The following is a 13458-nucleotide window of genomic DNA, read 5'->3' on the forward strand; positions in this document are numbered from 1 at the left end:
GCCGCCATCCCTCGACCTCCGGCGACTCCTCCTGTTGGTCGCCGCCGGCCCTACGCGCCGTTACTGCGGCTAACCAGTCCAGCTTGGGCCGAGGCTGCCCCAGCTCTTGGCCCTCGTGCCGCCGCCATCTTAGGCCACCTGCGTTACCCTCCTCTGACCTCCGGCGACCCCTCGCCGTCGCCCCGTAGCTCCCTGGCCGCCGCCTTGGCCGCTGTGACCTGCTGTACCCAAGCTAAGCTCGTGCGGGCTCGGGATGCTCCAGCACTGCGGCCGCCGCCTTCCGTCGCCCTTACCGGCCGGAACTAGCCGAAGCCTCCCTGTTTGTGCTTGTGGCTAGGGCATCAATGTCTGCCTACGCCGCCACCTTCCGTCGCCAGCCGATGCTTGCCCCGACCTCCCTTCATTGCCCGAACCTTCCTGCCGCCGGTGCGCCCGCCGCTCGGCCGCCGCCGGCCGTGCCCTAGCTCCCATTGGCCCGGTAAGCTTTATTAATCTCGTTTGTGCACTATTTCCTGTTCAGGCCACTGTTTTGGCGACCCAAAGCTGTTCCGATGCCTCCGGAGGTGAGCACGGTGATCGTCGGTCAGTGCTGATCATAGTACTCACCTCATTTGGGGTCAACGAACCCCGGATTAGAGAATTAGACGTGTTTTAGTTTCAGCGTGCAGTGTTCGCTGAACTTCGAGTTGCTCCCGCGCCTCTTGTAGTAGATGGTTGTGCTCCGAATTGTGAGCACGGCCTCCGGCATGTCGAGACTTATCAGCACGTGTCTTGGCCGACCGCGAAAGCCCTCGGTTTGCTGTATCGAGCCATAAAACCCGGTAAATCACATAAAATAATGTGATTTTATGGTATGGTAAGGGCATTTGTAAATTGTGCACTTTGTGGGTGCTGTGGGCAATATGTGTGGACTGCGGGTGACCTCTGGACTGATTGTCCAAGGTCTGATGCCCTTTGTGGATATCGAGTATCGATTTTCGGTGCGTTTTTCGGCAAAATTCGCCGACGGAACGCGATTTTGGTTCGGACTTTTTCCGATAGTGCTAAGGCGAGTTATGTTTTGTCGCTGAGCCTTGTTGGTTGGTCACAATAGTCATCTCGTGAGTTCGGAGATGACGGGTGAGCGACAGTGGGTTTCGGTGTTGAAATAGACACTTCCGGGAATCCGGATCCAAACGATTATTTGACGATAATTGTTTGGAGGTGTGATCTTGTGTTTGCTGTCAAGACATCCAAAACGATGTGTCTTGTGGCGGCGGGTGACTTGTGGTGCGAGTTAGTGAGTTTCGGGACACTTCTTGGGTCTTGGCGGAATCCCGGTGCGAGTTTTGGGACTTTCGGCAAGTTACGGTAATCGGTTTTGAAAAATCGATTCCTGTAGGTTGTGCAGGTGGGATTATGAGTTAGTGTTTCTCATTTGTGGGTTAGATTCTAACCCGGTGGACCTTCCGTAGGTCCGGTTGACGTTCTTCCACAGTCGGGAGACAGGTGCTACATATGTACAGGTGGGTACTTCGACCCGGAGTTGGTCTAGTGGTGCACGCTCGGTGATATTTTCTCTACCTTTTCTCTCTTATTACAGTTGTTTATCATTGTTAAGTCCGACACCATGTGAACCTTTATGTCGCTTTACTTAGTATTTTTCTATACTCGCAATCATGATCTAGAAGTAGAGCGGACATTGTTTGCCACTCGTCCATTGTGACACTATTGTGACCTAGTCGTTCGGTTCTATGACTCATGTCGTTTGATGACCTATGAGGTCGGTATACCCTGAGGGGTAGGATTGTCAGCTAGTTGTCGACGGATAATTATAGATTACACAGATCCATCATTTAACATGTATGTGACCTAATCGGTTAGTTTCGTGACTTTTGTTGTTTGATGACCTATGAGGTCGGTGTACCATGAGGGGTAGGATTGTCGGCTAGTGGCTGACGGCTAGTTCTGGATTATATTGATACATGATATTACATTCTTATGACCTATTGGTTGGTTCTTGTGCATACATTTTAGTTGATATTGAGTGATCAGTACTTGCATACCTTTAGGAGGATATTGAGTTGTTCCATCCTAGTTGACCTGGGTGGTCGGTACTTGTGTTTCCTTATAGTTCGATGACCTATTGGTCGGTATGCCCCGAGGGGCGGTGATTGTAGGCTATTAGCCGACGATTGGCTATTGATCATATCCGCATTGATCGCCACAGCTCGAGTGCATTTCACGTATACCAGTGGGTTGATCCCCCGCAGGAGGGTGTTCTTTTCTGGAAAAGTAGTCGTACATCCGACTCGTGAGCCTAACGGTGTTCTCTTTGTGCTAGCATTACATGCCAGGTGCGAGCAGGTAGTGGCTTTTGCCTGAGGTCCTTGGACCGACATGGTGGTTTAGATTGGGTATATTTGGATTACTCGTCCGGTTGACGCATATGACTATAGTATCGGTTGTTGCATGCATACTTATAGTCCTTTATTTACGCTTGTCTTGCTACTATAGTTTTGATATTGATGTATACATTCAGTTCTACTTTACAGTAGCGGTAGTTATATGTTCTGTTACTGTTCTCTTTCCTTTCAGTTTATTACTACTATATTTGTGATATCTGCTCATGACTTTGTTTATCTTTTTCTGTACCGGTGAGTACTCCTCGCCTTCGTCGGCTTGTGGTACCCACTGGGAGTGGAGACATGTGTATATGTTCTCACTCCCCCACCATTTTTCAGGTATTGCAGGCGGTGAGGGTGAGACGAGGCGTGAAACACGTTAGTAACGGTCGATAGAACTTCCGACCCAGTTGAATTGGTTTAGTTGCTATCCTTACTATATCTAATGAATTGACTGAGACGTTTTATGATTCAGTTGATTTTATTTTAGTTGAATATATATATAGTTTTGTGAAGTTAAATAAAGTAATTGTGGTTTTCACGTAAAATTGTGAAAAATATTTTCTACCCTTCGTGGTAGCGTTTTAAAGGAAAAGTTTTCCGTGTGGAAAACAATTTTAAAAAGATTTTTTCTTGATTCTCATGATTCTTAGTGTTTCAAAATGAGTTTCCGGATATGAAACGTTTTAAACTAATAGATGAGGATTTCTGTTTATTTGTGATGGAATAAATGATAATTGTGATGTGGTAAATGTATGTAGATGTTCATACTGTTATGGTTGTATCTTGTACTTATGTGACGCCGTGAAAATACAGGGAAGATTCTGTCCGTGTGAACAATAAATTTTCTGTATTTATGGCGGATCTGACATACTCTGGGGTCAAGGTTTTCAAAAAAAGAAATTTGGACACTTTCGCATCGATTTTTAAAGCCAGAAGGACCCCGGGACGTGATAGCGTTTTTCCATCAAGAAACTCATTTTGAAATACTAGAATCACGAAAAAGCAGAGCATTCTTTTCAAAATCATTTTTCATACGAAAATCTTTTATTTTAAAAATAGACTGCCACGAGGGGTAGAAAATCCACATGAAAATTACAAATACTTGTATTCAATTTTCAAAGCCATAATATGAATGAAATAAAAACAAAGTTAAGTTAATTAAGGTTAAACTGAACCACGATAGTCTAATTCATTATTCAAAGCAAAAGAGGGATGAGTCTAGAATCGACAATAACCAAGCCGAGAACTCTACTCTCGCTATGTGCATGCTTCACACCTCGTCCTGACTCGGACCTCCAACGTCACCTGAAATGGGGGGGTTGAGAAATCAACAAAGGGTCTCCTAATGGGTACCGCAAGCTAACGAGGGCCAGTGTACTTACTGGTAACCAAAAAGTAGCTAGGAATGATGATACAGTAGCAAAGTAAAATAAGGAAACAAGGTATATAAATGCAACTATCGCTACTGTACATCAACATGCGTCAATTGGACGATAAGTCCAAAGTACCTAATCCAGAATCTGCCATGTCGGTCTACAGACCTCAGGCAAGTGCCATGCCGCTCTAATGGCATATGACCCTAGCATAAGCTCCTGGGTTCACGGATCGGAAGTCCTACTACTTTTTTGGCAAAGAACACCATTGCGTGGCCAAACCACTGGTGTACGTGAAATGCGTATGAGTAGTAGCAATCTATGCAAATATGATCAATAGCTATTGGCAAGTAGCCAACAATCAACCCCTTAGGGTAAACCGACCGAATAGGTTATCAATCAAAGTCTCACACCGACCAATTAGGTCACACTGATGTCATATCATGAACCGAGATAATCATCAGCTGCACTACTCCTAAATCATGATAGTCAGATATAGAGATACAACCAAGTCGAGTAACAGGTAATGAAGTCACATGGTGCAAGGCTCAACAATATGGGTAATGCGAGAAACATAAAGAGAGAGGGTGGAGGGAACGTCACCGAATGTGCACCACTAGACCGACTTCGGATCAAAGTACCCACTTATATCAGTGTCGTGTCTGTCTCTGAACTGTACACGATCGTCAATTGGACCTACAGAGGTGGTCCACCGGGTCAGTGTCTGACCCACTAATCCATAATACATAACTCACAGACCCCACACATTTTTCCAAAATCGGTTTCCTAAAATCGATAATCGTAACTCGCCGAAAATCCCGAAACTTACACCAGGATACCGCCGGGACCATAGTTAGTTAATTTGGATTCGGCAAAAATTCGGTACGGGTATAATTCGGATAAAATTCGTCTTTTAATTTTTAAATTCGTTGAAGAATACAGCTAAAAAATGGATTCGGTAATTATTCGAATACGTGATTTATACGAATATTATACGTTCACCAATTAAAAATTCAGGATTAAAAATTCGGCCATTAAATTAAGTCTTTTTTCTCTCAAAATTTATATTATTAGCATAAATATTCATATTTTTTAAGAATATAAAAATAAAGAACTGCAAAATTAAACTAATTAAGTAAAAAAATAACAAACTATATAGTATATTATGCTTATAAATAAAATATTATATAATAATATTTCTATATAAAAATAAAATACTATATATAATAAATAAATAAATATTTATAAATAAAATTATATATAATATATATACTAGATATATATAATATATATATAATAATATATATATAAATATATATATATATATATATATATATATATAATGAGAGGGAGGTCCACCGTCCCTCTCATGTGGCCTCGTGGACCGCGCGCGAACAAAGCCTCCCAAACGCCGTGCCATTTCCACCTTTTCGTTTTCGCGGAAGGTGACTCGATTTTTTCTCCAAATTTTCTCCAAAATTTATAAAATAGCTTTTCCAAACAAAATTTTACGGACAATCAAACATGGGAAAAAAAATTTTCGACCGAAATTTTTTTTCGGAGGGGTTTTACCGGGATCCAAACACTTGCGAGTTCTGCGACGAGAGTGGCGGAGGAGGGGGACGACGACTACACTTTGGCGACGAGAGCGACGACGACGCTACCTGTTTTTTTGGGCGAATCATTCGCAAATCGTGAATGATTCGTGGATAATAATTTTTGACGGAAAAAAGCGTTTTTTTTCAAATTTTTTGAAAAAATACGGATACGGGCATTTAATTCGGTTATTCAAAAATTCGCAAATTATTCGTGAATTAACTAAGCATGGCCGGGACCCACTATGTCATGCCCCGAATTACCACGTTTTTTCGAGCACGCCAACAGATCCGCCGTACACATAGAAATTTTTTATGTATACGAAGCGATAGCCAAAAGCCTGCAAACAGATATAGCTATAACCAGAGGTAAAGAGCTGCTAACAAAAACCGAAACATATCTATAAAAATAAAAGGCCACTGTACATGCAAGCTCCAAAAGTACAACCACGTCCCAGTGAGTACAACTAACAACTGTATGTACACGGTAACATCCAAAACTACCTTTGCGGGGGTGCTCCTTTAGCAAAAAGGACCGGAGAAGATAGGGATCTAGCTCGCGACTCCGCTACCACGGTCAGAATCAACAGCAGTAGCAGATGATGACTTTGCAAAAAGGTAGCAACAATTGGGTGTGAGAACTATTGTAAAATAGGGTAGTTCTCAGTGGGTACCGTCACCGACCCCAACGGCCTACCCAAGAAGTCTATAGAAAAGGTATGCAAAGGATAGTAAAGTAAGCTGGAAGAAACTCTACAGCTATATGCCACTATTCTATAGCTATCCAAACCATGCTCTCTGTAGATATAGAAATGCATCACTAGCTACAACACACTGACCCAATCTCAATGGACCGCCAACTGGCTAGTCCAGCCTGTACCCAAGCTACACCGCACACCACCCACGTGGGTGGCCGGTCCAAGAACAATGTCCAAACAGGATTGCTGCGACATCAACGCAAGTAAAGCCTCATTCCGGAGTGGCACTCGTGGGAGCGACCCAACCGAGCATGTAAGCGTGTCTCTGTCGAGCTCAATCAGGCACACACAGGCTATAGTCAATGCAAATAGGTCTAACTAGTCTAACAACCAAGGCTCACGTGCCTTTGGCACAAACTACTACAAGATGTAGGAATCTGGGTCTACTGTCAGTCTCGACGGCACCCGACAGTATAAAACAGTCTAACTTTGCTGTAAAAACAAGTTCGCCTCCTTAGCACAAACGTAATCTCAACCTACACTAATCTGAGTATCCACAACGCACTAACATCGGTGATACAAAAAAGATATTAGCTCCTGAAGCTATATTTGGTAACTTTTCGAAAAGTGACAGTGTAGGTTTAATCAGTTTTCACCTAAGTCAAATCGCAGTTCAGCATATATAATTTATCTAAAATTCTTAGAGTAAGCTCTAAATTCAGATTTCATATAAACATGTAAATCCATAAATTCGAGCTACTAAACATGATGAACAAAACAAGAAAATACATGCAGATATCTCTATGACTTAGAAGGAATTCCGACGATTTTCGTAAACATTAACCCACCTCAAATGCTTGTCCAATGTCGGCTAGAAGTCGATAGGAGAGACCCCGCGCTCGCTCAACTTCAAATGGCTCAACCAAGTGCGGGGCAATCCTCCAAAGACCAAGCGAACGGAAAATTAGCTCGTTCCTCAAATTCCCAAAGAAATGAGAAAAGAAGCTAAAGAGAGAAAGAGTGGGAGGAGAAGCTACCTGTGTTCTCCAAGCTTCAGGCATAAAGAGAAGGCTGGGGAGTCGGTTGGGATTTATCCGCAACAAAAAAACTAAAAGACCCCTTACCAACTCAATTTGCCGCCGGAGTACCGGTACTCAATTTGGGTATCGGTACTCGGCCCTCAAACAGCAAACCCACGCGCGCTGGGTACCGGTACTAGCCCGATGCAATACTGGTACCCAGTCCCAGTACAGGTACACACCAACAGGTACCGGTAGTTGGCACCAAATGCGCAGACCTGAGAGCTCCCCTTCGTGTAATCTCTCTGGGGTACCGATACACCTCTCAGGTACCGGTACACAACACTCAAAATCCAACTTTTGCAAATTTCAGTGTTCGAACTCCAACTCTCACAGTTCTGAGTCCGTTTTCGAGTTTATTTTACACCAAAACGACTCTGACTCGTCCCGACACTTTACAGATGTGTCGACAAGCCATTGATGCTGCAGTCGGTCCGATAATTAAACCCCAGAGGCACTACACACTAACTATCCCGAAACTCATTGACTCGTGCAAAATGCATCTTTCAAAATGCATAAAAATTATATGATTTAAATGCCTAGATAAATACAACTGCTAAGCCATTAAGTGTAAAATTTTTTAGAAATGACAAGCTGAGCCATAATTACATGTACTTTCTCGTGAAACGAAAAATCTCATTCAAGACAAAATAAAAAGAATAAAGTATAATTAATAAGATGAAAGAGTACAACATTCTCTTAAATAGTATAATACGCTCTTCTAAATGTATAAGTAGTGCAACATATACATTGTTAATACACATTTTGCATGATTTTTACATTAAATTACGTACAGTTTAGTATATTACGCGAAAATAATATAATATATTACAACATATTATAAAAATTATATAATAAATGCACAAACGGTACATATTTTATACTGTTTGTACAGATATTTACACCATTTGTGTAAATGTTGCACTATTATAAGAAAATATTGCACCATTTAGATGTGTGTTGCACTCTTTCGCTTTGAAAATTAAATTTCATTACATATTAAATAAAATGTCAAATTTTTTGAAAATAATAACTGTTAAGCCATAATTATATATACCTTTCTCGTGAAATGAGAAATCTCATTCAAGACAAAATAAAAAGAATAAAGAATAATTAATAAGATGAAAGAATACAACATATTCTCAAATAGTGCAACATACTCTTTTAAATAGTGTAATATCTGTATAAGTAGTGCAACATATGCATTGTTAATACACATTTTACACGATTTTTACACTAAATTACGTATAGTTTAGTATATTAGGCGAAAATAATATAATATATTACAACATACTATTTATTTTAATTATACTTATTTAGTGAGTATATTTATTTATTCACTCACTAGTAATTAATTAAGTCTGTATGTCTACTGACTAGTTAGGGTTTGATGAGAGAATTATGGGAGAGGAGCCGAATAGTTAGATATATCCATACAAATTTTTAGAGATACTTGTCTTACTTGCCTATTTGTTTAAATTTTTTGAGTTTTAGTTATGTTATTTGGACTATGTGGGTTAATCGAATATGTGTTTTACTTAATAATTTACTTAATAATGAAGTTATTGGTTGAAATTAATATTTTTTCTTAATATTGGGTCTTGAGACCTTTTATGTTCGAGTTATCTATTGTTTAGACACGTTGGGAAGTGAAACACGATTTGTGGCGAATAGGATATGCTATTTATTTAATTATTAGAATTGCCCGTTAATATTAATATTTGTTTTTAATATTGGATTATGAGGCATTTTGTGTTTGAAAAATATGTTTCTTAAATAGGTTAGGACGTGAAATACAATTTTGATCGAGCTGGACCGACCGTTTCTAGCGCAAGTGGCGACGCACTTGGTAGTTGATACCTAAGGTCTCAAGTTCGAAACCTTATTGCTTTACATTTTCAGCTAAATTTATTTCTAAAAAAATTAAACGAAACGGATAGCATGCTATCTTTCTCTCAAACAAAAAAAATTTGGTCGAGCAGGATGTCTATTTACTTAATAATTGACGTTGTTTAGTTGTTTTTGATATTGGGTTTCAAGACCTTTTGTGTTAAGAAAAATCTAGTCTTTTGACACGGTAGGGCGTGAAACACGTTGGAATGAAATACGATTTAGGTGGAACAGGTCTAGAATATGAAATATGATTTGTGTCGAACAGGTTTGAAGCGTGAAACACGATTCGATAGCGAGGCTTGGAACGTGAAACACGACTCCACGGCGAGGCTTGTGTCGTGAAATATGAATTTGTTGTTGGCCAAACAATTTTTTTAGAAATAAACTTAGCTAGAAATATGAATAAACTAGGATTTGAACTTGGGTCTCGGTTACCAACCACCAAACCCTTTGTCACTTGTTCTAGGGACGATCGGTTGGCCAAACAATTAAACATTAAACTAAACAATGGTTTATAAGTTGGGTATGATTGTAACATGCCTAGAGTAGCATTCGAAGGCTTTCCAGCTGGCGTGAGGATGACATGCATCGTCAATTTCCTAACAATATATAATTAGTGTGTACGGACGGCAGTGTCAATGTTCTAACATTAATTAGTGTGTACGGGCGAAACCCTAAACCCTAGAGACAAGTCCTCTTATACCCTTATAAATACCCCCCCGCATGCATCCTATCCCTCACAGCAATCCACCGTTTTTGAGAATAAACAACCAACAATGGGGGTTAGTAACTAGATTAATCGAAGCTTACAATTTATTCCTGTACTATTATTTTTTATTTTTGTTTTTTCATCTGAAGTATCCACATGTTTAATTTGCTTGTAGGTTGTGAAGGAGGGGCCTTGGGGTGGAGATAAAGAAGGGAAACCATTCGACACGAAAACTGTCGGCTGGATTTTGGGCTTCGAGGTCTGGTATGATGACTACATTACCGGAATCCGGTTCAATTATAAGCAAGACGGATTCGAAATATGGACTCCAGTGTATGGTAGCCAATCCGGAGGTAGTCGCGAAAAGGTCTGTATTCCTCGATATGTCTTCTTTTTCTTTTTCTTTTTCTTTGAAAAAGAAGATAGTATACTACTCGTTTCGTTTATTTTCTTTCCTTTTAAAAATAAACTTANTTTTTTTTTTGAAAAAGAAGATAGCATACTATTCGTTTCGTTTATTTCCTTTTCTTTTAGAAATAAACTTAGCTAGAAATGTGAATCAAATAGAATTCAAACTTGGAGCTCCGGGTATCAACCATCAAGCCCTTCGTTTTGCCTTTTAACTCTCTTTTTACATTACTAACCGTTTCTAGAGTAAGTGACAAAGAGCTTGGTTGTCGGTACCCGAGGTCCTAAGTTCGAATCCTAGTTGATTTCACATTTCCAACTAAGTTTATTTCTGAAATGAAATAAACGAAGTGAATAGCGTGTTACCTATCTCTCAAAAAAAAAAAAAAAAAAAAAAAAAAAAAAAAAAAAAAACTCTCTCCTTACATTTGCTACCTTTGCCTTTACAGGCATACTTAAGAATTTTTACAGCTGGGACCCTAATTCATGACATTATTAATTTCCATTATGCTGCGACGTACGGTTGCACTAATATATATGTACGAACGTGCATGAAATCCACCATCGGTTTTATCTTGCAATGTATTATCACAACTTGTTAGCGAACAACCATAATTAAGAATAAGCTGATTAATTAACAAATCCAGAAAAAAAAAAAAACTTAAATCCGATTCCTCTCTTGTACTGACTATAAGCTTCAACTTGAGCTCTCCTTCTAAATTTGTTTTATCCTTCTATAAATTCGAAGAAGAAGACTTCTTTTCTCTTCTTCTCTTTCGCATACAATGTCGCACCCTCTGTGCCAATTAAGCAAGGTTTTCAAAAAGAGACTCGGCCGAAATCACTTTTAAAAAAAATAAAAGAATTGCTGAGTTCACACACAAAAGTCTTTTTTTTTTTTTTTTTCCTAAGAGAAAGGTAGCAAATAAACTCGGCTAGAAACATAAACCAACTAGACTTCGAACTTAGGATCTCGGAATGTTGCAACCACCAAACCTTTGTCACTTGCACCAGGGTTCACGCCCAAAAAGTTAATTAGCACTTCTATGCCTTATATAACACATATAATTAAGCTGCAACCTGCCCAATACCCTTGTATATATAATAAGATATGTCTACTCTAATGTAAATTCAATTCTTTTTAATTTATTTATCTATTACATATTTAAATCTTCATCCTAATCAAGTTAGGAAATAATTACAAGTCTAACAAAATTATAACAATTAGTTGAGTTTCTGGAAAGACGATCAATTCAATCGCCTCTCCAACTATTGCGGACCAAAACTACGTACTGCAGTCCGTCAAACTCGCAACAGTTGTTGTGTAGTTGCTAGCTTCAAATTAGCTTGTTTCGAACTACCTCTCAAGTCGGTAAGAGAACAATATGGAAGTGGAGAAGAATTTTGGGGAAGCCACCTAGCTTCGCATATATTTTAGTTCAGCACCAAGATCAAATTCAACTAATTAGATAAAAATGACACCCCAGCCGATTTTTTCACATCCAGTTTACTGCTGTACGATTTCTCTATTCCACAGGTTCAAATCAGTAACAGACTTACCGGCATACGAGTTACGGTGGATAGCAAAGACAACCTTACTGTTGTTCGATCGCTTACTCTTGTCGCCGGTCCTTTAATCAGCTATGGACCATATGGTTCTTCTGGGGCGGGAAAATCTTTCAGTGCAAATGGTACAAATATTGTTGGCTTCTTTGGGAGTTCAGCGGAGCTGATTAATGCAATTGGGATCTACATAAATACCTAGTTTCTCTCTACTCTATCTGCCCCGGGTTTACTACGTGACCTTACTATATATACGTATATATAGCAATAAGGATACAGTGTGCCGGGTATCCATTATGTCTGTTATGTCTTTATGTGTGTCTATATATGTTTAGCGGGCAATAGTCGAATTAAAAAAAAAAAAAAAAAAAAAAAAAAAAAAAAAAGAGTCTGCCCCCTTAGATCTTTGAAATAAAGAATAGCAGGCATGCTATTCGTGTGTAATGTTACTGTACTTCTGTTATAAATAATAATATTGTGTGTTATAATATTTGTGGGTTTGTATGATGTTCTTATATAAAGAATGTGCGGATTTATTTTGTTGTTAGCGATGTTAGCGAACGAAGGGCCGGGCAATTAATGCGCAGCTGTAAAGATTTTTTAAGTTAAGAATATTCTTCTACATAACTAACAATTTCGCGTATGATTTGCCCAGTTCAGATAAAAAAAATTTCATTAAAAAATTATAATTTTATATTGCGTTGGTGGATAAGGATAAATTTTAATATAAATGTGCTAAAAATATGAACCATATATGGACAAATATAACTTTAATATCTGGCCCTTTAGCTTTGTTAGTTTATATCTAATTATGATTTAAAAGTGATTATGATTATGAATTAATTATTAATCGAGATACATTTTATGTGTGAAATTAATTCGGATTGATATAAAGTTATGTATGGGAAATAAGAGTGATATTTTGAGTTGAACCACCCAACTGGGGATCGAGCAAGTCTAAATTGACATAAATTTGAACCTGAAATGTGTAAATATGTAGGTCGATCTATGGGATGAAACTTTATGGGAAAAGATTAATCAAACTGGAAGAGTAAATGGATGGCTACGTTTGGGGGAATTGAAACTAACCGTGGCACATTAGATCTTGCCTAATTGGACTACCGATGATACGGGTGTCGATCCAACTCGATGTTTGTGAGTCATTTTGTGTTCAACTCGAGAGTGGCTCAAGCTCAGCTCGCTCATTTAATAAATAAGCTAATTCCGAACTCACTTTTCCTTCCCAAAATGTAAACCATTGAATAAGAGCTAACTGTAGCTCACTGATGTGATTGAAGTTACGATTTGGTGCGCTAATTAATGTTGAGCTCAGATATCAATGTTAATCTTTTCCTGCTCATATGGTAGAACCCAGTGTTGGGCTAGGAACGAAACACAAAGGTGATGCTGACCGGAACACGTTATTGACCTGATTAGATGCTCCCTCAGGATCTGGATCAGCTCCTGAATTGACACTCGAATGCATCATATCAAATCGATCAAGCGATTCGGCTGAGAAGAGATCGACTCAACCGGATTCTATATCATTTCACTAATTAAAGCCGAAGAATCAGGAAGATGGTATTCGGCTGATCGAAGACTCGGTTGAATAAACCATGTCCTTTGTATTGTGGAAAAATTTGGGTTACAAGTAAAGTTAAGGCTATTTCTAGAAAAAGCTATAAATGCTAGAAGAATAAAAATTACAAGTAAACTATTCTTATAAAAATTGTAAATGCTGAAAGATTAAAAA

At 39.1% G+C, this 13458-nt stretch overlaps 1 protein-coding gene across 2 annotated transcripts in view; it reads left to right on the top strand.

Moving 5' to 3' along the window:
- Positions 1 to 12061, top strand: part of LOC109715155 (salt stress-induced protein-like) — a 68577-nt gene extending 56516 nt beyond the window's left edge. The window contains exons 1-3 of one of the 2 annotated variants that reach the window (XM_020240020.1): positions 9712 to 9807; positions 9910 to 10101; positions 11680 to 12061. In XM_020240020.1, coding sequence (XP_020095609.1) covers positions 9802 to 9807; positions 9910 to 10101; positions 11680 to 11907 — 426 coding nt within the window. In that variant the 5' untranslated portion in view covers positions 9712 to 9801 and the 3' untranslated portion in view covers positions 11908 to 12061. Of the gene's footprint in view, positions 1 to 9711; positions 9808 to 9909; positions 10102 to 11679 lie in introns of those variants that run through there. The other variant, XM_020240019.1, reaches the window with a different exon arrangement.

The sequence above is a fragment of the Ananas comosus genome, linkage group 9 (genome assembly GCF_001540865.1).
Source record: "Ananas comosus cultivar F153 linkage group 9, ASM154086v1, whole genome shotgun sequence".
NCBI classification, from domain to species: domain Eukaryota; kingdom Viridiplantae; phylum Streptophyta; class Magnoliopsida; order Poales; family Bromeliaceae; genus Ananas; species Ananas comosus.